Here is a 25,502-nt window from a genome sequence, read left to right on the forward strand (position 1 = left end):
TTGACTTACTTTTGGCCCCCAAAGGCATCCACAAATATGTTGTTGGTAATTCTCCTATTTTGCCTCCCAGAATATTAGCCAGGGATTGAATCTGGTTAATTTGGTTTACCTTATTAACTGGAAAAATAAAACTTTTGGTCTAGTTAATATGTAAACCAGAAGTAGCTTCAAACTAAATAAAGATTACCCTCAATATTGTCACCTGTTCAGAATCGGTGTCACAAAATACAAATAGTATCATTAGCGTATTGTAGATGTGAAATCTCTAACTCGCTCTAAGTACTCGACTTCACCTTGAATCCCCGTATCCATTTGTTTGTCTGAGTAGTCTTCAACAGGTCATGTAACCCCTCTATTGCAATGATAAAAAGGAAAGGAGATAAAGGATCTCCTTGTCTCAAGCCCCTCTGAGATTGAAACCATTGATCAATATTGAGAATTTTACTGTGCTAATGCAGCACCTAATCCAGCTGACCCATCTACCACCAAATCCCAACTTCCTCAAAGTTTCCAGTAAGTAATTCCAGTTTAAGTGATCATACGCCTTTTCAATGTCAAGTTTACACACAATTCCAGGTTCATGGCTTTTAAATCTTGCATCCACTCATTCATTTGCAATTAGAATTAGAATTGCATTCATAATTTGTCTACCCTTGATGAAGGCCACCTGCTGCGCACCCACCAATTTGTTCATCACTTTCTTGAGTCTTTCGGTTAGTATTTTGGCAATAATCTTTTAAAAACTACCTATTAAGCTAATAGGTCTAAAATCTTTCAACTCTTTTGGATCCACTTTCTTCAGAGCCATAAAAGTAACATTAAAGTTGTTTTCAATAACACCTTTTTCATAGAAGTTTTATACTGCTACAACCACTTCTGTTTTTACCACCTCCCAACATTGAGTAAAAATGCCATGGAAAATCCATCGGTCCTGGAGCTTTGTCTCCGGCTCAAGACTTTACACTTTCTCAAATTTCTTGTTCACTGAAAGGGCTTTGTAACAACTGTCTTTCCTCTAGAGTAATCCTAGGGAAGTTACCAAGATTACCTAGAGGTCTCCAATTCTCCGTCTCAGTGTAAAGCTTTTGGTAAAAAGAAACAATCTCCTTTGTAATATCAGTTGGATTGTCCACAATATCCCCTTCAAATATCAACTTGTCAATATTGTTATATCTCTTGTGAGCATTTGCAGTCCTATGGAAGAATTTTGTGTGTTTTATCTCCTTGTTTCAACCAAAGAGCCCTAGATCTCTGTCTCTAGGCCACCTCCTCATGTTTTGCGATTTCCTCAAATTCAACTATAAGGATGTTTTTGCATACAACTCTTCCTCGGTTAAGCTCCTTTGATAATGAATCTTCTCCAATTTTGCAAGTTGATTGAGTGGTGATATCAAGTTTCCTTGTAGCGTTTTGTTCCACTCCTTAAGTTTGTCCTTCAAAGCTTTTAATTTATAAGCCAAAACAAAATCAGGCCTCCTTTCATGCACAAATGAATCCCACCACCCTTTTACCCTATCATTGAAGCCCTCAGTCTGTAACCACCAGTTCTCGAACTTAAAATAGGATTTGATAGGATCCCAATTACCACATTGCAACATCACAGGGAAATGATCAGAAGTGATTCTGTACATTGTTGATTGTTTAATGTTTCTAAAGCCCTCATTCCAATCCATGGAAACCAGGAATCTGTCCAGTCTAGCAGCTGTTTCTCGCCTATCACCCTTTCTCCAAGTGTATTTTCCATCTGATAGGGGCAAGTCTATCAGAACCATATCTTCAATAAACTTAGAGAAGTCATTCATTGCCTTAGTGATTCTGTTTGCATTCTTCTTCTCTGATGGGAATCTAACAGTATTAAAATCCCAACACACCACCCATGGCCCGGTAAATAGTCCTCTAGCACCTGCTAATTCCCACCAAACCTCCTCCTCCCTATCTGTCGTGTTATTTGGAGAATATACACTAGACAAATGCCAATTGAGTTCTTGAGTCTTGCCGGAGAACTTGCATGTTATGGAATATGAAAAGCTAATTTAGTAGAATGGTTGTCAGACTAGTAGTATTATAGAGAAATGGATATTTGACCACAAGGTCCACTATATCCCCGGATTAATTTTCTAGAATTGGGAGTGCTGAGATGGATTTATGGTCATATCAAATTGGACAAAATTATAAATGATCACATCCAACAAAGGATGAAAGTAACACGTGAAGAATGAAAGGTTGTTTGTGATGGTTTGGCCATGTCATACGTGGACCTCCTGACTCACCAGCTCATAAGTGTCATTTTGATGATTGAAGGTGCTAAAAATGGATGAGGCTGTTCAAAATCACATGGAGGAAAGATGTCTCAAGATTTGAAACCTTGTGAAATCATTGAAACTTGGTTAAAAAATAGAGTGTAATCAAAGGTAAGGATACATATAGGCAATTATAACTAGTTGGATTATACTAGTTATATAGGGATACATGTGATGTTTAGAGAACCATTATTATTATTTTTTAAATGGAAGTAATTTAATATTGGAATAAAATGGACTTGCATAGAATATAGTGAATATAGAGAATTTATATAGCCGATTCCAACTGGTTAAGGACTGAAATGATTGAATTTTGAACCTGTCAAATACTGAAACAACTTGGAAAACTGTGAGAACTTTTAGTGTAATTTTGCTTTTAAATGGTAATTTAGATTAGATGTTTTAATGTCTGGGAATGTCATTTGCTCTCCGTGCATGTTTTAGCTTTTACCTGTGAAGCTTTTACTCTTGTTGATTTTATAATCTAGATTCTTCTGATTCATTGCGCTCTTCATATAGAGTACTCTTCCACAGCGAGGAGGTGAAGTGAATCTAACTTTGGGAGGAATTGACTTGAATAATTCAGGGAGGTAATAAATGAGTCATCAACTGGTTATATTTAGTATGCTCAAAGTCTGTCTTGCTCTTACTCCAATTCTTTGCTATTCAGTGTTGTCGTCAGAGAAGATAAAAAGCTTTTGACCGTACTATTTCCTGATGGACGTGATGGGCGAGCTTTTACTCTTAAGGTACTTATCCCTCTTTTTTCTCTGTCTCTCTTCTAAACAGGAAAGTCATCCCAGAAATTGTCGATGCACGTGACAAGTGATATACTTGGATGGGTTGGGAAGCAAAAATAGCTGCTTATTTTCTATATATTAGTGAACCCTCCATGGGTTACTTTACACTGGTCTATTTCACTATCTTAACTTTAAGATTATAGAAAACTGAACGACAACTCAAAAAAGTACTCTGAACTGATATTAAACATTTTTTATAAGTAGGCTTATTATCATCTTACATAAGCCTGATGAGTACATATGTATAAGGGACTCTATAATTAACAGTAGGAACAACTCCCAAATGACTTGAGTTCTAAATGCATTTCTTTTTCACTTGCAAGTAGTGTGTATGAATCCCTGTCTCCCGCCACATACACCTAGCCCCATGCAACAGTATACCTATTCCTGTATCATACATTAGAAGAAGTCATCTTTTGAGCTTTGAACTGCAGGCAGAGACATTGGAGGATCTGTATGAGTGGAAGACAGCCCTAGAGCATGCTCTTGCACAAGCACCAAGTGCTGCTCTTGTTATGGGACACAATGGCATTTTCCGGAGTGACTCTGGTGATTCTATTGAAGGATCTTTCCATCAATGTTAGTTGCTTTTACTGTTATCTGCCAATTTTTTGTGTTCACATCTTCAATGCTCCAGATGAGATTTGGCTGCTGTATCCAAATGATGCTGCACCTTTTCCCTGTTTGTTGTTAGGGCATAAAGATCTGACCAGGTTTCTTTTTATTCAGGGAGTCATAAACGCCCTGTTAAATCTTTAGTTGTTGGAAGACCAATTTTGCTCGCCTTAGAAGATATAGATGGAGGCCCATCATTTCTAGAAAAGGCACTAAGGTTCCTTGAGAAGTATGGTAAGGCAATCCGTTGCCCTCCTATATAATCGGTTGTGTAAGAGTAATATCAAGATATTGTTTGCATTAAATTGCATGGTTAAAATTTAGTTGGATGACCTTTTTTGGTTGGTGTAATATTGTGTCATGTTTATTATATTATTGTTGTTTATTAAGTGAAATACATAAGTTGCCTCCTGGACTTGTCCCGAAAAGTCAGTGACGCACCTAAACTTTATGGGTGATCTCTTTCCCTCATAATCTTATTTAAAGTGAAACTAAGACCCCTCAAGACATATATAGCTAGTCTCATGATGGAAGGTGTATACTCGCTCTCTTATGTTGACATGTCAGATTGCTATTTAATTTTCCTTACTACACTTAAATTGTTTTTTTTTTCCACTCCTCTTTTTTCTCCCGTGTTTCTTCATTTTCATATCTTTCTACGTTACATGATAACTTTCAACTCCAACAAAATCTATGCAATCACCTTATTTCACCCTTTCACCACCATCAAGCTGCCACATTTCCTCCACGACAAAACCCATAGCCGTATTTACTCCTTTGCAAAACTCCTGACCTCCATGCCATAATTATCTCTCACCTGAAACCTCTCCACACCTTCAACCGAAATAGCCGCTTCCTCTCAACAAACCAAAGTCCCACCTTTCTCTCCATGGGAATGCCTTAAACCAGCAGCATACACAGAAAACCCAGGACAACTAGTCTCCAAAGATACTACTTTCAACCCCCAATGATACAGCAGAAACCTTCTTCGTTCCCTCACCCATTCTTCAAGAGCAAAAGTTAAATTTATATTTTGGAGAGCTTGTGTTCTACTGTTGAGATGGAGTATGATTGAACTCTTGTACTTTTGCAATATATGAACTGTATATATGAACTTCAAAAGAGCATTCTTGTTTTGATTAAATTCTACCTTATATGTTGTCTCAAAATATTAAGTCATGCAGGTGTGGTTTGTGTATGTCTTTGGGTCTCATTAACTTACATCATAGAGGAACAAAAAGGGATTAGTTTTCCTTCTCTAGTCATGTTTTTAAAAGGGAAAAGGGTAAAAAATACCCCTCTACTTTCATTTATTAGTTAATTCTACCCCTAGTTATACCATAGGACCAAATAGACCCCTGCCGTTATGGAAGTATTCAAAAATATCCCTCATTTGGATGGAATCCCCCAAATCAACTTCAGTTGCGCAATTTTAATTGAAATTATCCGGTACCCTCTTCAAACCCAATCCAGACCCACATAAATTAATTAAACCCCAAATCTAACCACCCAGAATTCAATTGAAATCAGGCAATTGAATCAACCACGTCAGGCTTCCCGACACACTAGAATTACCAGATGACCCTCCAGATTGAAAACTGCCTAAAAATGCTACTTGACCTTTGTGATATGTAATCTGCTTCTGTGCTTTACTATGTGTTTGTGTGGTATCTCGTGCCTTGAGCCGGGGGTCTATCGGAAACAGCCTTTCTACTTCATTAGAGGTAGAGGTATGGACTGCGTACATCTTACCCCCCAGACCCCACTAGGTGGGAATACACTGGGTTTGTTGTTGTTGTTGTTGTTGTTGACCTTTTCTGGAAGAAAATAATGATGGTACAGCATAAATGTTTGGAAATCCATAACAAATGCTATCTTTAGAAGATGTATGTTGTGGAGATGAGTATGTTAAAATGGTTTTGTCATGTGTGGGCACTAGGCATACTAGGTGCAGTAACATTAGAAATGAGGATATTTGAGATAAGGTAGGAGTGGTCTCCATGGTTGACAAGATGAGGGAAACGAGATTGAGATGGTTTGAAAATGTGGGGAGGTGAGGAGCAGATGCCCCAGTTAGGAGGTGCGAGTGGTTGGATATAGTTGGCATGAGGAGAGGTAGAGGTAGAGGAAGGCCAAGGAAGTATTGGGGAGAGGTGATTAGATAGGACATGGTGCAGCTTTAGGTTATCGAGGACATGACCTTAGATAGGAGGGTACGTAGGACGCGTATTAGGGTAGAAGGTTAGTCGAATAGGAGTAATGTCTTGCTTTTCGAGGATTTAGGCTTGTTGTGTTTGTTGTTGTATTAGTCGTAGTATTGAAGCCTCTATTTGTCATATCTATCATAGTCTGTTGTTTATTATGTTTCGATTATCATGTTATTTTGGTGTTGTTCTTGTTTCTTTCTTGTAGACTTTGCCCTCACTTGTGGGATTTCACGAGGTACTTGTAGGATTTCACTGGTATGATGTTGTTGTTGATAAAAGAGGGTACAACATTTGTTATGGTGTTGATCAAAGCCATAACAAAAAGGGTTGCCACTAGCCATTGTAGTCTTTAGTCTCCAAGAAACTTGGATATCGAACTTCAATTCCCATGTTCAAGAAAATCATTCCATTTCCTGGATAATTTTGCAATTCCAATTTTAGCATCCAACATAATGCTCTTAATTTCTGAATGCTACTTGAGGAGTGATGGTAATTTTCCAGTACAAGAACTTTGCTTCAAAATCCAATCTATCTGCAGCTATATTTGAATTTTCTTATTACGTTAAACAAACACTAAACACTTAACAACTGAGAAAAGAAAGGATATAGCAATTTAAATTACACTTGACTGGTATATAATGATGTCCTTTGAATCTGCTCCTCGAAAATGGTTCGCTGGGTACTGACACAATGGATAAATTAATTTGGGGTGGTTATATTTGGGGTTTAAAGAGGGGACCGGGTAATTTCAATTGAAATCGATTTTGGGGGATTCCATCCAAATGAGGGGTATTTTTGAATACTTTCATAACTGCAGGGGCATATTTGGCCCTGTAGTATAACTAAGGAAAAACTTAACTGATAAACGAAAGTAGAGGGGTATTTTTGATTCTTTTCCCTTTCCAAAAAAATGATTCTTCTGGACTTTTCCCTGAGAAAAAGGAAGTGAAAGAACAGGAAAAAAGGAAGAGAAAAAATTGAAGAAAAGAAGAAAGAAAAAGAACTGGAAATCAGTGACTGAAGAAAGGGATGAGATGAGGATGGGGGAGGAGATAAGGGGGCGCAGAAGCGTTAGGGAAAGGATAATAGGGGCTGAAATGAAAGAGAGGTGGGCCCACACAACAGTGTAATAGACCAGTGTAAAGTAACTCATGGAAGGAGTTGGAGTTCTGTACTGCTGCTATCACATCCTTGTTTATTCCCATCCAACAATGTGTAAAAAAGCCATTAAATACCCATTAGGTTGTTCTCACACAGAAAACTACTAAAATCAGTGATGAAGCTTCCATCTCTTCACATAATTCCCCTTACCATCAAAGCCTCCTTTAAAGTCTCACACAAACACCCCATCATTTTTTGACTGATTGTTCTTCTGATAAGATTTTAGCCATGCTCTGTCCATTCGTACGACTCCTCGTCTATTCTAATGATATCGTATGACTTAAAACCAACTGCAAAGTAAATAATTTTATCCTCCATCTTAACTGGATAGCCTTAGGAATCCTCCATCTTAAATGGATAACCTTAGGAAATTTAGCATGTGCAGGGAATAAAGCACCTGGACATAATGGGTATTCAATGGTTTTCTCACATTTTTGGGAGGTATTTTATGAGGTTGCAATAGCTGTCTTCCAGAATTTCTATAATCAGGGAATGCTTGAGAAAATCTTCAATTCCACTGTTATAACATTGATTCCTAAGAAGTTGAGATCCAAGGAGATGATGGATTTTAGGCTTATTAATCTAATAGGCAATGTGTATAAGCTCATCTCATAGCAGTTGAATGGAAGACTCAAGAAAGTGGTGAACAAATTGGTGGAGAGACATTTAAAAGCAACCTGAAATTATGCAAATTAGATATTGAGAAGGCGTATGATCATTTAAGCTGGAACTCTTTGTTGGAAACTCTGATGAAGATGTGCTATGGTGAAAGATGGTTTAGTTGCATCAAATTTTGCTCAGTTCAGTAAATTTTCAATCTTGATCAATGACTCACCAACTTGTTTCTTTCCTTCTCAAAAGAGTTAGAGATGCGGTGAAACCCTATGTCCTTTCTTATTAATCACTGCTATGGAAGCCTGAATGATATGTTAAAGACTGTTCAGGATAACAATAAGATAATGACTTTTAAGGCGAATTTAAGGGCTGATAGTACCATGAGATTTCTCATCTGCAGTATGCGGTTCATTTGTCTACCGTGAGGCTGACACTCACAATTGTTAGTGTTGAGGGTAATTTTCATTTTGTTTGTAGCCACATATGGATTACACATTAACCGGTACAAAAGGTTTATTTATCCAGTTAATGAGGTAAATGAGATCCAAGCTTTGGTTGGAATCTTGGTGGTAAAATCAGAGAACAATCTACAATTTATCTGGGGATGCCATTGGGGCCAAGAGCAAGTCAAAGGGGATTTGAAGTGGGGTCATAGAAAAATGTGAAAAAAAGCTAACCAACTGGAAGAGTCTGTATTTATCTCTGTGGTGGTGGCCGGTGGGGGTTACTAATCAATTCAGTACTTGATGCTCGACCTACTTATATGATGTCTCTCTTTCCAATCCTTGAAATGTTGAGAAGAGCGTAGAAATTCTTTGAAGGAATTTCCCGTGGTAATGGAATCGTGACAAGAAAAAAATAGACATTGAAGGAAAATGGATGACAAGGTCTGTGAATGGACCTTGTGTGGTTAACCTATGGAAGTCCATCAGGGACCTATGGCCTAAACTCACTCCTGAATAAGTCCAAATTTAGAGCAGTCAAAGAATGAAGATATTCTTCGAGAAGGATAAGTGGTTAGGCCAAGGTCCTTCGAAATAATTGCTTCCTGACATTAACATTTCGAATCAACAAGAAGCTACGCGAAGAGAAGTGTGCACTAATCAAGATTGGAACCTTACATTTAAAAGATTACTAATTGACTGGGAGTTTGATAGGTTAACAGTGGTGTTTTACAGCAATTCTGAGCAATTTAAGGGGATTAGTAAGTCTGAAGACTGGTTGACTTAGAATGGGAATAAGCCAGGGAAGTTTTCTATCAATTCAGCCTATGGAATTCAACTTATCAAATAATAAGATGGTTGCTGGCCATGGAAGTCAATTTGGAAAGTGAAAATTTCTTATGAAGTTTCGTGTTTCGCATGGATTTTAGCAAAAGAGACAGTTCTGCCACAAGATAATCTAGCCAAGAGAGGCTATCATCTATGTTCAAGATGCTATTTATGTGGAGGAGGTGGAAACAAGGAATCATCTTTTTTTTTTTGCACAGTAAGTTGACTATACAGTTATGGAGGAGTTTCACCATTTTAAGGGGTATCATGTGGGTTATGCCAGGAAGAATATCTGGAGTTCTAGAATGCTGGAAACAAAGGAGGTAATGTCTCCGGTAAAAGAGAGAGATGAAGGATTCTCCTACCTTGCATCTGGTGGACAATATGGGAAGAAAGTAATAAAAGATGCTTTGAAGACAGCTCCAGGAACATTCAAAACCTGATAATGAAGTGTATTTCTGTTGTATTTTGGGTGTAAAGTGAAGTACTTAGAAGATCCTGAATCTATTTTTGATGTTTTAGATTCCTCGTTAGAAGATCAAGGGTATAGGAGCCTTTGCTTGTTCTTTGTAATTGTGAAATTGAAAAAGAAGAGAAGAGATATTGGAATTGTATTGATTGATTATTCCCTCAAGTTCATGGGATTAAATAGTTGTTACAAATGATGTGAATAAGGAAAGAGAGTAAGAAAATATTACATAATTGCCTGATTCCAGGGATTAGAGAATATTCTCATAGCTATACTAGTTATATAGAATATTCTCATATCTACACTAATTATACCATATCTAACACTCCCCCTCAAGTTGGAGCATACAAGTCATATGCTCCGAGTTTGCCACCAAGAGAGTCAATTCTGGATCCTCGGAGTGATTTTGTGTAATATCTGCTAGTTGATCATTGATCATTTGAGTTGACAAAACTTGTGGCAATGTATCCAGACTCAAATCTTCTCTCGAATGAAGTGACAATTTATCTCAATGTGCTTCGTTCTTTCATGAAACACGACAATAGAAGCGATATGCAGTGCAACTTGGTTGTCACAAATCAATTTCATCGGTTCAACTCCTCCCATTTTCGGTTCTTGGAGAAGTTGTCACACATAGCCAGTGCCATAGCTTGATACTCTTGCTCTTACCTCTGCGCTTGATCTAGATACGACTACTTGCTTTTTACTTTTCCAAGATATTAGATTGCCTCTAATTAGAACGCAATAACTAGAAGTGGATCGCCTATTAGAAGGAGATCCTACCCAATCTGCGTCAGAATACCCAATTATATAGGCATGTCCTTTGTCTTCATACAATAAAACTTGCCTCGGTGAGCTTTTGATATATCGCTAGATGCGTTCATTGCATTTTAGTGGCTATCAAAAGATGATTGCAAAAACTGGCTAACTACACTAACAACAAATGAGATGTCTGGTCATGCGAGCGTAAGGTAGTTGAGTTTGCCAACAAGTCTCTGATATCTGTCAGGATCTTTTAGAAACTCCCCCGTCCTAGAATAAGCTTAGTATTTGGATCCATAGGAGTGTCCAAACTCCCCCTGTGCAAGAAACCCCAAAGGTTACTCCATATATACCTTTTCAGCAAGTTCCTCGTGCAGGAAAGCATTTTTGATGTCCAACTAAAAAAGGGTCCAGTGATTCATTGTGGTTGTAGAGATGAGAAGATGAACAAAAGCCATCTTGGCAACTGGTGAGAAAGTATCTCCATAGTTGATGCCATAAATCTGAGTGTATCCCTTAGCAACTAGTCTCGCTTTGAGATGATCAACAACTCCATCAGAACCTACCTTAAGTGTGAATACCCAACGACAACCAACTGTGGTTTTTCCTTTAGGTAAAGGAACAAGCTTCCAAGTACCATTATCATGCAAGATAGTCATCTCCTCGATCATAGCCTGACGCTAACCTCGATCATAGCCTGACGCTAACCTGGATGAAGCGGTGCTTATGCCACCGTTTTGGGAACTTAGACCGTTGACAAGCTAGTAATGAAGGCATGATATGAAGGCGACAGACGATGATGACTTAAATAAGCATAAGTGGGAGTTTTATTGGTAGTGTTTCTAGTACCTTTGCAAAGAGCAATGGGAGGATCATCTAATAAGTGCTGGACTGAAGAAGGAGACATTGATGGAGCAGGTAACGAGTCACCAGTTACTAGGAGAGTGCTTTATGTACCTGTATCAATGTTGGAAATACTAACTTGATTAACAAGATCAGAAGGAGGTTGAGGTCGTCGGGAATAGACCTTACGAGATGGAGGTAGAGTTGGGGCTGGAATAGTTGGAATTGGAGGACTGATATTGCCTTCTGTTTTGCCGTATTAGGAGAAAAGTACGGTGAAGTCTCGAAAAAAGGTAACATCGGCTGAGATAGAGTACTTATTGGTAGAGGGATCATAGCATCTATAACCTTTTTGTAGAAGAGAATACCCGAGAAAGATACATTTAAAAGCCTTGTGCTGAAATTTGTCTTTTCCGGGGGCAAGGTTATGAACAAAACAGGTGCAACCAAATACACGTGGAGGAAAGGGGAACAAAGTTTGGTTTGGATAGGGGACAGAGTGTGGACTCTTGTATTGCAAAACAAATGAAGGCATACTGTGACGCCCCAAAGTTTTGGGGCCTGTCACTCGCCAGGATTGTGCGTGCCAATTAGGCCGCAACCTTGTCAGCTATGCAGGCGGCATGTGCTGAGGGAATAGGCTGAAGTTGAAGATGAGATAAAGGGGCATAACATGAGGCAACAAGCATCTATATATGTTGCATGACATGTCCTAAGAGTGCCAATGTGATTTGGAGAGGGCTTGGTGTGAGCCCAAGGGGGCGGAGGCATGGTGAGGATCGTGTGCAGTGTTCGATGTCAGCGCCGTGCCATTTTGAGCTACAAGTGGAATCTAAGGATTCTGGTTTAGAGAGTTGATATTAAGGGTACCTTATGTATGATTACCAAATTTGGGGTCGTTTGGAGTCCGTTTAGATAGGGGCTTGACTTGGCCAAAGTCCAGTGGCATTGTCGTAATTTGCTGACTGGTCCGAAGTCCATAACTCGTTCCATGTGTATGGGAATGGGGTGAAACTTCATAGAGGTGTGAAGGAAGTCAAGAGAAAGGATTAGGAACAAACGGCACCCAATTTGAAGGTCGGATGAATGATCTAAGCCCCCGTATGATTCTCGGGCAAAATGATGTCTAGTGGCGGACATTGGGATTATTTATTTTAAGCATATATAAGGGGGGTATACATGGTGACAGCCTACCAGCCTCCCCCGGGTGTGTCGACAGATGGCCACCCCAAGTGTGCTGCCTTGAGGGACAACCTCAAGGGCCTGCCTTAGCATGTCAAAGGAATGCGCAAGGTACTCATAGGACTCGGGAATCCTATGGGCAACGCAGGGTGGGGTGGACTAGCGTTGGGCGCCCGAAAAGGCTAGAGGTTGGCTATATGAACCGACAAGCCCCGTGGGCTATCTAAATGATGGAAGGATGCCTCCAAGCCGATAGAGCAATCGAGATACTCTCCCCAAGAGACTCGTGAGCTAACTTGTGAGCTTGGTCAAGGTTCAGCCAAGCGAGCAAGGGTCCGTTGGCCTAGACACGTAGTTGTGGGGCGACATTGTGCTACGGAAGTTGGATGCAAGTTGCGTGGGCTATGTTTGGCTATGCCATAAGACATGAGATGGCATATCTAAGAAAGACGCTTGAGACAAAGGCCAAGGATTGAGGGTTGCCCTACTCGGGCGAAGCAAAGGCCAAGTGCATATGCATAGGCGATGTCAAGCTTGAGGATAGGACTGTGCATGCGATGGCAATGCTCAAGCCAAGGCGAGGGACGAGTATGTCCGTAGCCATGCCCAGGAGCGCATATGGATGAGATCCAAGGATTAAAGGTGCACCAGAAGAGTTGCTTAAACGTTGGCCATGTCAGCCGACATGTTAATGGAGCGGCACCAAAGGGGGCAAGCCTCTGAGGCGAGCTTCCCACAGGCACATGATCGTGCTAAAGACCTGGGAAATGAGGAAGGCTGGCCCATAGTTTGGGGGACCATGGGCGCTGCACGGGCAAAATTGTGTGCCGCTGACACAGTGAAAAATGAGCCCGTGACACATACGATTGATTAAATAACAAGCAGTAATAACAATATCACCCCAAAAATATAAAGGGACGTTATTTTGAATGAGCAATGCCCGAGCGGTTTTATTAGATGTTTGTTCTTTAGCTCAACAACTCCATTTTGTTGAGGAGTATGTGCACAAGAAGAGAAGTGCAATATGACTTGGGATGACATAAAAGCAGAGAGAAGTAGAAAAATACTCGGTGATTTTTGCAAAAAATGCTCCCAGACACATTTACTAATGACTCTCTCTCCTAATTTTTAGGACTGCAAAACTTCCCTTTTCCGCTAGACTTTTTTTTGAAACTGATAACTTTGTATATTTCTCCAACAGCAGTACATAGGTTGTATTGAAACCGTATTTATATCATTTACTATACTTTCCTGCTATCTCTTATCTAAATTGAATCTAGAACATCAATTATAGAGATAGTATCATTTGAGTACACTTGATTACACCAAAAACATAGCAACAAAAGACAATTAAGCTTATTGCATACTACTCTCTATGCTCTCAAAACATTTAACGTTCCTCTCCTTTCGTATAGTCCACCAGATACTTGCAGGGACGATTCTCCATCTGTCTCTATTCTTTGCGTGCACACCAACTTCCTCCCAACTTTGAATTGTTTCTGTAATCTTTCCAGGCATAGTCCAGGAAATGCCCTTGAGATTTAAGAACATTCTCCATAGTTGTCCAGTGATTTTGCAATGAAGAAAAAGATGATCAACTGTTTCCTCATTTTCCCCAAAAAAAACATCTAGGACACAAAGGTATCCCTTTCTTCATTAAATTATCTTGAGTGAGAGAAGCTTCTTTAGCCAACAACCAGACAAAGCATGCTACTTTGTGTGGCACTTTGTTTTTCCAAATTCCTTTCCAGGGCCAGTTTCTTATACGCTGGGGGTTTGGTTCATCCAGCTATAAGCATTACTTACCTTAAACTGGCCCTTCATGCTACCTTTCCACCATAGAGTATCTTGATCTATTTCTAAACCATTAAACTGGTCAGTTGTGTTGAAGAAGTCCGCAACTCTTTGAATCTCCCAGTCGTTCAACTGTCTTCTAAAGTTGAAAGTCCATCCTTGGTTTGTCCATAAGTCAGCGATTGTCTTTTGTTGGTGAGAGACTAATGCATAGATGTCTGGAAACTAAATTTCTAGTCTTCCTGCCTCATGCCACTATCTTTCCAAAAATTAGTTTTGCCTCCATTTGTCACTGTGATCTTTGTATTAGTTTTGAATTCACTCCATAAAGCTCTAATAGATCTCCACAAACTAACTCCATATGGTGTAGTGATTTCCTTTGTCATCCCGTTATCTTTCTCTTCATATTTAGCATTGATGACATTCCTCCATAAAGATTGATCGTCATTACAGTACTTCCATAGCCATTTCATTCTTAGGGCTTTGCTTTGAAATTTCAGATTCTTGATTCCTAATTCTCCTTGTCTTTTCACTACAATCACTGCCTCCTATTTGACCAAGTTGTATCCCTTCCTTTCATTGTTTCCTTGCCAAAGAAACTTCCTCCTTTTCTTGTCTAGTTTGTTGATAACCCCTATAGGAATAGGAAAAACAGACATCATGTATGTTGGGAGAAAATCAAAGACTGAGTTAATGAGAGTTAATCTGCCTCCCCTAGACAAATACTGGGTCTTCCACCTTGTTAGTTTCTTTTCACATTTTTTGATTACACCATTCCATATTTCTGCGGATTGTGACTTTCCTCCCAATGACATTCCTAGATAGACTGTGGGTAGGGTTCTCACTTCACCACCAAGAATTGAGTTCAAAAACTCTTTAAGTTTTGCACTTCATTAATAGGATATAAGAAGCTTTTCCTCCAATTAATGTGCAGCCCGGAGATCCCTTCAAACAACTCCAACATCACCCTTGGATCTTAAGTTGCTCCTCTTCAGCTTCACACATAATGAGAGTGTCATCTGCATATTGCAGATGAATTATCTCCAGATTTTCTCCTCCATTTCTAGCAACGTCAAAACCTCTCAGCCAACCATTTGTATTTGCTGTCTTGATCATGCTATTAAGATCTACCATAGCTAATAAAAACAAAAAGGGTGACAAAGGATCTCCTTGTCTAAGACTCCTTTGTGCACTAAAGAAACCTGATGGTGAGCCATTTATAAGCATAGAAAATCTCACAGTGGAGATACGATATTTGACCCATTGTATCCATTTCTGGCCAAAACAAATTCTCCTCATAGTATCTAGTAAGAACTCCCAATTAACATGGTCATATGCCTTTTCCATGTCTAGCTTACAAAGGATTCCAGTTTTTTTTTTGTTTCAATCTGGAGTCAACAACTTCATTCGCTGTAAGTACTGCATCCATGATTGTCTGCCTTTGATAAAGGCCATTTGTTGCGACTCAACCAACTTCGGCATCACATCTTTCAATCTTTCTGTCAATACTTTGGCAAACAACTTGTATATGCTACCTATCAGACTATTCCTTCAACTCTTTGGCTCCTTTCTTCTTTGGGATGAGTGTAATGAATGTGGCATTAAGGCTTCTCTCAAACATTTCTTGTTCATAGAGGTTCTGAAAGGCTGACATGATGTCGTGCTTCAGTCTCTCCCCAACACTTTATGAAAAATCCCATGGTGAAGCCATCCGGACCAGGTGCCTTGTCTGTTGCGCATAATTTTAAGCATCTCAGGACTTCATTTTTTTCAAACCCTCTTTGTAGCTTATCTTTTTCCTCTTCTTTGAGTCTAGGACAATTTGGATGCATATAAGCTGGCCTCCTGCTTGTGGTTTCTGAGTATAGTTTACTGTAATAATCTACCACTTCCCTTTCGACTATGTTTGGATCTCGAGTTGAGTCACCTTTTATGAGCATTTGCCATTTTGTTAAAAAATTTGGTGTTTTTGTCCCCCTTCTTCAACCATAGTGGCCTTGACTTCTGCCTCCAGGAGATCTCTTCGTTTTTGATCTATTCCTCATAGTCTAGCATACTGGTTGCCCTTCTTTCTATCTTATCATTTGTCAATCTTCTATTCTCCATTATTCCATCAAACACTTCCAATTTGCTTAGCAAAATTTTTTTCTTTTTGTTCCCAGGTTCCTGCTCACTCTTACTCCACTCCTTAAGCTTGATTTTTAGAGCTTTAAGCTCAGAGGCAAGAATGTAATCCAGTCTTCCACAGTAGTTGAGAGAGATCTACCATTCCTTGATTCTATCATTGAAACCTTCTGTGCCTAAGCACCAATTTTCAAATTTGAAATAGTTTTTGTTTCTATTCCACATTCCTCCTTGTAAGGCAATAGGGGAGTGATCAGACCTTAACCTCTGTAATGTTTTCTGTTTTAAATTGTTGAAGCTGTCATCCTACTCTTTTGAGAACAGAATTCTATCGATCCTGGAAGCTACCTCCTGGTTAACCCCTTTAAACCAGGTGTAGGAATTGTCCTCAAGCTGTATATCCACTAGCTTCAAGTTGCCGGAATTGATCTTCTTTTTTAAACAATTCAGTTTTTAAATCCCGTGATTACTAAAATTTCCTTCTTCCTAGTTTAGAAACTATGGGGGATAATAGAATATATTTTCAACCAAGGTTTTAAATCTTATGACATTTCCAGATGGACTTCAAATAATGTTTCATGGTACGACTGGGTGGAAAGAAGCAGCAACATGATGAGAAGGGTTACACTTATTAAGAAGGTGTTAGAATGGATTTGCGTCATCCTCAGGGAAACATCATCTCATCTGACAAAAAAATTAGGTGAGAAAGTGAAGTTATAAGGACCAGGTGGCAGATTTTTTTGGTACGAGGAAATACAATTCCCACGGGAGATATATGAGTATTCTTTCACTGTAGGGAGAGGACAAAGCAGTTATTATGAGTCAGACATCAATGTTTGATGGTAAAGCAGTAGCTCTGAGATAGCCACAACCAAAGGGAAAGAGATTGAAACCAATGTTGTAGCCAAAATCAAAGATCTAGGAGTACTGGGAAGGTGTATTTTTGGGTCTTTTGGCAACGCAAAAGCTGAAACACCCACCCTCTCAGAAGTTAGCGATGGTTCTTAACGGTGTGGAAGAAGGTTTTTGGGATTAATATCTATGAGATGTTGGAAAACTGTTTCCTCTTTGAGTTTCTAAGTAGATACATGGCAGAACAAGTTCTGTAGGGGAGAATGGTAGTGGAAGAAAAGCAGACTTAAATTAGAGTGGTGGAACCCTTCTGCAGGCTGTGTGCCTATTACTCACAAACCCAAATCCACCTAGATTAGGGCTGTGGGTTTACTGATGCATCTGTGGGCGGAAGAGATTTTCCGTGAGATTAGAGAACTCTGCGGCGGGTGGCTGGCAACAGAGGAGGAAACGAAATTAAGAAACCACCTCAAATGGGCTAGGACCGAGACTCGAGGGGTTGATTGGAACATGCCAGCGGAAGTTACCATCTCCAGAGATGGAGTTAACTTCATTATTCCGATATGGGTAGAAAGGAAAACACGATTCGAGTTGTTGCCGGAGAGTGAAGGACCAGTCGTCAAAAAAGATGAGAAAACCCAAAGGAAAAACTAGCGCATAACGGACTTCCTCCTTTATATCCGAGACCCTAGAACAAGCAGATGGTGACGGAACAGGGGAGACAAGTGTGGGGACAACTGGAGACTTTAAAATTGACTACATGAGCATGTGATGGGCCTGTGCACAATTTAAAAACAAATTCGGCTTGAAACATTTTGGGCCGGATCAAGCAAAGATAATTGCTTAGAATTTTCACCCACAACCCAATGAAGTCTTCTTCCAAGAGGTTATAGTGGACGAAACTGTGGCGATTTATTCTTCTAGTTATCACATACGAAGAAGTTAGAAAACAAAAGAAGATGCCTTAACTGCTATTGATGAACAATTACAGATTGAAGGTGAAGAAGGGGAAAAGAAACTTGAGCAATAATGTGTAGCAAACAGTGAAGGGATTGAAGATAAAGAGCAGGGGGAGATCATCACGGGTGACATCGAATTGAGATAAGACACATTAGGGATGGTCGATTTTGGGGAAATATGGGATGTACAGGAGATTGAATCTAACAAGAAGCTCTTACTGAAATGGAGAAGAAAGCTACAGTGTGGGTTCAACAAAACTTGAACTCCATAAGATGTTTGGGGTAGATTTTTAGGGGTTTGAAGAGGAAGCACTTGAACTCTTAAGGCAGGTGGATGCAAGCAGGCAAGCAAGAAGAATGAAGCAATCGGTAGAGGTTAAAAGAACAAAACGCAAAGGAGCACAAGAGTTAAAGAATCTGATATCTTTTGATTTGAAATTCAAAAGCAATGGTGATAGAGGGAAGGGGCAAGGGAGCTAACAGAATATTCCATGCATATTCCATGCAGATCAAATTGATCTCATGGAATGTTAGGGGGTTGAAGGAACAAGGGAAAAAAAGGTGTTACAAAGTTTAATTAAGGACTAGAAAGCAGACATATGCTGTCTCGAGGAAACTAAAGTAGAAGGCAATGTACAGGAGTTAATTAAGCAAATTTGGGTGGATCAAATATGCATGTTTGGAGGCCAATAGAATCAGAGGAGGAATCTTACTATGGGATTCTAGAATCTGGGAAGGGGAAATCTTACAAGTTGGAGCTTTTACTCTTTCTGGCAAATTCAAGGCTCAGTTAAGTAACTTTGAATGTCATATAACTGGTGTGTAGGCTTTTAAAGAGGATTGTATGGGAGGAATTGACTAATGTAAGAGGCCTGTTTGATGGACCAGTTAAGTAACTTTGAATGTCATATAACTGGTGTGTAGGCTTTTAAAGAGGCTTGTATTGGAGGAATTGACTGATGTAAGAGGCCTGTTTGATGGACCATCTATGGTGACTTTAACGTCTGTAGATTTCCCTCTGAAAAAGGGATTGTATCAACAGAAATTCAGCATGAGAGTTTTCAAATTGCATTGAGGACATGAACCTCATTGATCTGCAACTAAGTGGTGGAAAATATACCTGGTATAGAGGTGATAACCATACCACTGCATCAGGAATAAACATGATACTGGTTTCCACATAATGGAACAATCTCTTCAGTAACCTAAAACAAACTACACTGCAAAGAGTGGCTTCGGATCATGTTCCAATAGCTCTTCTATGTGGATACTGGGAGAAATCAAAATCCTACTTCAAGTTTGAAAATTGGTGGTTGAATTAAGAAGGTTTTGTTGAAAAGGTCAAGAATTGGTGGAGTGAATTTGAATTTTACGGGAGGTCGGACTACATCTTAGCATGTAAACTCAAAGCTCTCAAAGGAAAATTGAAAGAGTGGAGCAGACATGAACAAGAGAATCTGAAATTACAAAAGAACAACCTCCTAAGTCAAATGGCTGAGCTAGAATCATAGTTGAGTATTAGAGCCTTAACAATGGAGGAAATTGCCAAGAAAGCTACGCTTTTCATGAGGTATGAGGGGTGTTTGAATAATGAGGAAGTTTCTTGGAGACAAAGATCAAGGGCCTTATGGCTCAACGAAGAGGATAGGAATACAAAGTTTTTCCATTAATGATAAACTGTTAATACCCACAAAAAATATAATCACATTGATTAGTTGGAAGTGTAGTGTAGGGAGAGACCATATCTAATCATAACAGAATAACAGAATCAAGGGGAAGTCATATCTTTCTACAAGAAGTTATATTCAGAATTTGAAGACTCTGAAGACTGGAGGCCTTATGAAAATATTAGCAATCATCCCACCATCACACCATCACAGAGGATAAGAAAGAGGCACTGCAGGCAACATTTGAGGAGCAAGATGTTTTTGAGTGCCTAAAGACGTGCGCTATTGACAAAGCCCCTGGCCCTGATGGTCAATTGTCAAGGTTCCAAATAGTGGAAAAACTAGTTTTTGGGTTGACAATGAATGGTACCGAGAGCCTCAAAGATCTCTTTCCCGACATCTTTGTTTTGGCTCTACATCAATAGAAGATAGTTGCTGAAATGTGGTCGCAACAAGGATAGGATTTGGTCCTGAGAAGAAATTTAAATGACTAGGAAATTCCTAGAATGATTGAACTTTACAAGTTACTGGAGAGTTTTCAAGGAACACAAACTGGTAAGGATTATTTATGGTGGCATGGGCACAACAAAGGTAGATATAGGGTGAAGGAAGAATATAAATAGACAAGTCTTGGTGATAATCAGGTCTTCAAATGGCGTTGGAAGCATATCTGGAGAATATCAAGCAGTTCTGACATTGGATAATGTGGCTAAGAGAGGTATCTCTCTATGCAACAGGTGCTCCTTACGTGGCAAGGATACAGAGACAGTGAGACACCTCTTCCTACGTTGCAATTTTACTGTCCAGCTGTGGCAGATTTTTCTTAATCTCAGAGGCATTTCCTGGAGTATGCCTAGTAAGATTGGCAGAGACAGTGAGACACCTCCTCCTACACTACAATTTCACAGTCCAGTTGTGGCAGATTTTCCTTAATCTCAAGAGGCATTTCTTGGAGTATGCCTGTAAGATTATGCCTAGTAAGATTGATGAGACTCTATTCAGTTGGGTGGATTGGGAGGAGGCTGGAATTGGGTCTACAAAACCAAAAAGATGGAGGATGATCCCTGCTTGTATATGGTGGACTATATGGAGAGAGAAATGATAGATGTTTTGACAATAAGGACAGCAACCTACAGGAAATCAAGCTTAAATGTATTTTGTTGTTTTATTTTTGGTGTACCAATATTTACTCCAATGAGACTGAGTCAATCATAGATGTTTTAGGGTCCATCTAGATCGTGGTTTAGCTTTGAGGAAGATTATACTTCTTTCTCTTATTTGTAAATACTGTTTTTCAATACTACCTAAGTAATAACTTAAATACAAATCTTACCATTGTCAAAAAAAATATTCTCGGGCATTATCATTGATTAACTTCTAAATGGAAATACCAAATCGATTGCAAGTTTCAACACAAAATTTCTAAAAGATTAAGATAACTTAGATCTATTTTTCATTAAAAATAACCACGTGCATCGAGAATAGTTATCAATAAAAGTCACAAAATAATGGAAGCCTAAGGAAGAACTAACACGACTTGGACCCCATATATCCGAATCAATAATTTCAAACATTGAGAAGGCCTTGTTATTGACACACTTTGGGAAAGAGGTACGAATATGCTTCCTAAGCTGACACGACTCACATTCTAAAAAAAAATAAACTAGACAACTAGGAACCATCTTCTACTGTTTCAAGAGACTTGGATGATCCAATTGACTATGGAGCAATTTAGAGAAAACAAGGGAAGTGAAAGCAACATGTGGTTGTTGGGATGGATAACAGGTACAATCCTTGGGACTCATACCCTTTTCCAATCACCTGTCCCGTACTTCAGTCCTATAGAAGAACAAAATCATCAAGAAATGTTACAACACATTTTAGGATTTTGGTTAGTTTGCTAATAGGAATAACATTATGGACATTTAGGTGCAAAAATGATTGATTTTGATGGTATGGAAGGCAGAGGGTGAGCTATACCTATCGCCTTTACAATAGTCTTTAATCCATTAGCCAAAGTAACAACAGAGAGAGAAGTAGTAAGAGTAGAAAGAGTGTTTTTGTTACGACAAATATGGTCAGAAACACTGGAATCAAGAATCCATTGTTCCTGAGATGAAGACCGTGCGACATAAGCAAATCAGTTACCAGGTTGTACCGTGCAAGTAGCCGATGAAGTTGATGATTGTTACCTTGATGCTTGGTACTAAAGGTAGTCATTGTAGTTTGCTCTAGTTAAAGTGAGAGATTTGGATGATCATCATTGACATTAGGTGTAGACAGAATACCATTTCCGTTATGGTCCACATTTGCTGTGTGTCGAGGGCGATCGTTATTGTGGGGAGGCTTACCATGAAGAAGTCAACATTCCTTTTTTACATGGTCTCCCTTGTTATAATGAGTGCAGTGTAAGAGAAAAAGCCGACATTCCTCTCTTAAATTTCCTCCTTTATAACGAGTGCACTGCTTATTGTTCCTCCATTTTCTTTTTTTTTCTGTATCCACCTTGAAAATTATTCGTTTGGACATCCATGATAGACGCATCATAGGAATTTGTCTCAGGAGGTGCAGATGTGATGCCATGGCACGCCCTAATAGCGGTGAGCTACTAGAATGTGGCACGCCCTAATAGCGGTGAGCTACTAGAATGTGGCACGGCCCTAACGCGGTGCCTAAGGTTCGTGGCCTATGACTCCAAAACGTCCATTTTTGGTCAAGTCTTGTCCCAAGTGTTTGTCCATCCTTTCCAAGACTTGTGGTGTTGTTTCCACTTGATTTCCAGCTTGTATATCATCCATCTATCATCATGATCAACTCAACAAGCATCCTATAGCATCGAACACCACGAATTAGAGCTCAAAACAACATACAATCCAAGACGATGAACTTAAGCTGAGAGTACTAGTTTTGTCCTTTTGGATCTTTAACTTAGTGTTTTGTCTCTGGACTTATCTTAATTGAACCTTAAACACTATAAACAAGTTATTCCACACGTAATTACTCAATTATATCTTTAGTAACCCTTTACACACTAGAATCCATTGAGATCAACTAGATCAACTAGAACAACACATAGCTCAAGCCAGTAACTCTTGTTTTCTCATCTAAATTTTAAGTGGCCAAATTGATTCTAAACTTGTTTGAAACACGCCTTAAACATTATAATCAAGTAGTTTACACTTAGATTCTCAATTATACAAAGATTTGCTCATTAAGTACAAGAGAAGTCCTCAAACCAAGGATAATTAAGGCGGGATAACCATACTTAGGTGCATAAATCCACCTAAGATGCCTTGAACCAACAACCAAGATAATCAACCTAACCAGCGAAGTTTATAGCTTAGGTGCGCAAGCGGTCAAGGCTTCAATAGCGGGAGGCCGCAGTATCATGGATCCGTGTACCAACAACCAAGATAATCAACCTACCAACGAAGTTTATAGCTTAGTATGATTGTTCGTAGTGCCTGGACTTTTCCCATAATTGTTCAACCCTTTACTTTATAGCATTGTTTATTTTATTCTTAGTTTTAACTTGCAATTACTTTTGGTTATGTTAGCACTGAGTTAATCTTAATAGTTGGACTATTCTGGGATAGTTGTTAACACGTATCTGAGGGATCGATACTTGGCTTGTAAAAGGCCACTATATTACTTGGTGAGACCACGTACGTAATCTTGTAAATGCTTCATCCAAGTTAGGAACAGTTGGGCTAGAAAGAATTTGGTTACGAACTGAGGTTAGGTCTGCTCGCAACCCAACCAAATTTAAGACCATAAAGAACCTGTCTCTCTGTATCTCCTGATCATCCAATTTGTCAGTTAAAGGTAAAAGGCATAACAGAATCAAATTTATCCTTTATGGATTCTACCTGACCCAAGTTACTCGCCATGTCCTGTTGATTCTGTTGTAGATGAACAATATCAGTCACAACTTCGTAGATGAGTTGTATGTCATTTTTATACCAAGTTTTGGCTTTGTTCCACACTTTGCAACAAGTCTTATAAGACTGAAAAAAATTTAACAACTTAGGATCAAGTGAATTCCACAGAAGACTACACAATTTGACATCTACTTTAACCCAGCAGGTCTATTAGCTGGCCCAATACTGCTACTGTTTTTGAGCAAGTGATCTTCAAATCCTTGACCTGTAAGCCACAATTCTACAGAGACTGCCCAAGAGGTGTAATTACCACTATCATCTAAGTTTACTGTGGTTATTGCAAGTGATGGTGTGGAGGAAACAATGGACTTAACAATCTGATTCTCAGTAGTCTGGTTATCAATTTGGTTATCACCCATTTTTTTTTTTTCGTTTCTACTCAACAAATAAGAAAAAATTGCAAAGATTCAGAGAAAGAGATAAAAAAGGAATTTATACAGAAAATAAATGACCTGGAGAAAGAGAGAGGTGAGACTCGACACTGTTCTGCTATGGTTGATTTAGCAATCTGTTGATCGATCCTTCCCCCTTTTTCTTGTTTTTCAGTTTCTATTACTGAAAACTGAATATTCAGAGGGGGCTATACCAATTGAGGGGATTAAATAGCTGTTACAGATTATGTGAATAAAGAAAGAAAATAAGAAAATATATTATACAATCTCCTAATTGTCTGATTCTATGGATTAGAGAATATTCTCATATCTATATTAATTATCCAGAATATTCTCATATCAACACTAATTATACCATATCTAACAGCAGTATTGGTGACTGCACAACTTTTTGTGTAGTCTCTCTAGTAATATGGAATATGGTACTTTCACAAAGCATCTCTTGTTTTTTTTTTTGGACACATCAGCCATTAGGGTTGTATAAGTATTATTTCCACTTAAAACAAAAATAAGGGGGTAAGAGGACACCAGTAAATTTTACGTGTGTAACTGACTTTTTTGGGATGAACTTAGGGGGCAACTTATGTATTTTCCCAATCAATAATAATAGTAAATATAATAAAATAATAATAGTAGCAGCAGTAGTAATAATAATAATAATAATAATAATAATTATTGTTATTATTATTATTATTTGGTACTTCTGTTTGATTGTTTTTTTTCCTTAGTTTAGTTTCCTGTAAACAGTAAAAAGGGTTTCTTAGCTAAGAGTAGAGTAGAAAGCTTGCAACGCTAAATCTTAGCTAACTGCTGATCGAAAGGTGGATATAGGCGCAGTTGATCTTTTAATTAATATTGCTGGAAATTTTCCATTTTTCACCAAACTTTGTTCAGAAAATTAGGAAAATTAGAAGGCTCAGGCATATTGATTCTAAGTCTGGTTGAGGCCAAAGTTCTTATAGATTTTCTTTGTCATTATTAACTGGATGTTTATGATTCTGTCTAAAGTATAGGACTCATCTTGTCAATCTGCTGACTTATAGTCAAGGAGTCACTGCAAAGTCCACCTACAAAAGTAGGTTTGTTAGGAGGAAGAAGCAAATCCTAACTTGATCTTTCTTATTTGTGTGTTTCTATTAGTTCTAACAGCTTTCTATAAGCTGTTGACTATAATTGGAGGAGTATTGTGTTCCCATGATGATGGATGACCTTTTCCTTCTTTAGGGGAATCGTTTTTCATAATAAGGTGATGGTCTGGAAATTGATACTGTTGTTGCAGTTATTTGGTGAATTTTGGACCAATAATATATATACACACACACACGCACACAAAGATATATATGTATGTGTGTGTATATATATGTGTGTGTGTACACACACACACATACATACATATATATATAGTTCTATGGATGGTGTAAAAAATATTTACACAGTCACTTGGAGGTAATTGCTGGTAGCTCCATTTAATTGCATGGATAGGTAACCTTGAATAAATGGTAAATAAGCTATAATGGGTTAATTACGCGGATGTTGCAAAATTTTTAT

The 25,502-nt window shown here is 38.7% G+C and overlaps 1 protein-coding gene across 6 annotated transcripts in view; it reads left to right on the forward strand.

Annotated features, from left to right (window-relative positions):
* The window catches only part of LOC107847428 (rho GTPase-activating protein 7), a 66,930-nt gene that overhangs the window by 13,797 nt on the left and 27,631 nt on the right, over positions 1-25,502 (forward strand). For all 6 annotated transcript variants that reach the window (XM_047398925.1, XM_047398924.1, XM_047398921.1 and 3 more), the window contains exons 4-7: positions 2,820-2,890; positions 2,971-3,049; positions 3,535-3,679; positions 3,830-3,949. In XM_047398925.1, the coding sequence (XP_047254881.1) occupies positions 2,820-2,890; positions 2,971-3,049; positions 3,535-3,679; positions 3,830-3,949 (415 nt within the window). The remainder of the gene's footprint in view (positions 1-2,819; positions 2,891-2,970; positions 3,050-3,534; positions 3,680-3,829; positions 3,950-25,502) is intronic.

This window comes from Capsicum annuum, chromosome 11 (assembly GCF_002878395.1).
Source record: "Capsicum annuum cultivar UCD-10X-F1 chromosome 11, UCD10Xv1.1, whole genome shotgun sequence".
In the NCBI taxonomy this organism is placed as follows: domain Eukaryota; kingdom Viridiplantae; phylum Streptophyta; class Magnoliopsida; order Solanales; family Solanaceae; genus Capsicum; species Capsicum annuum.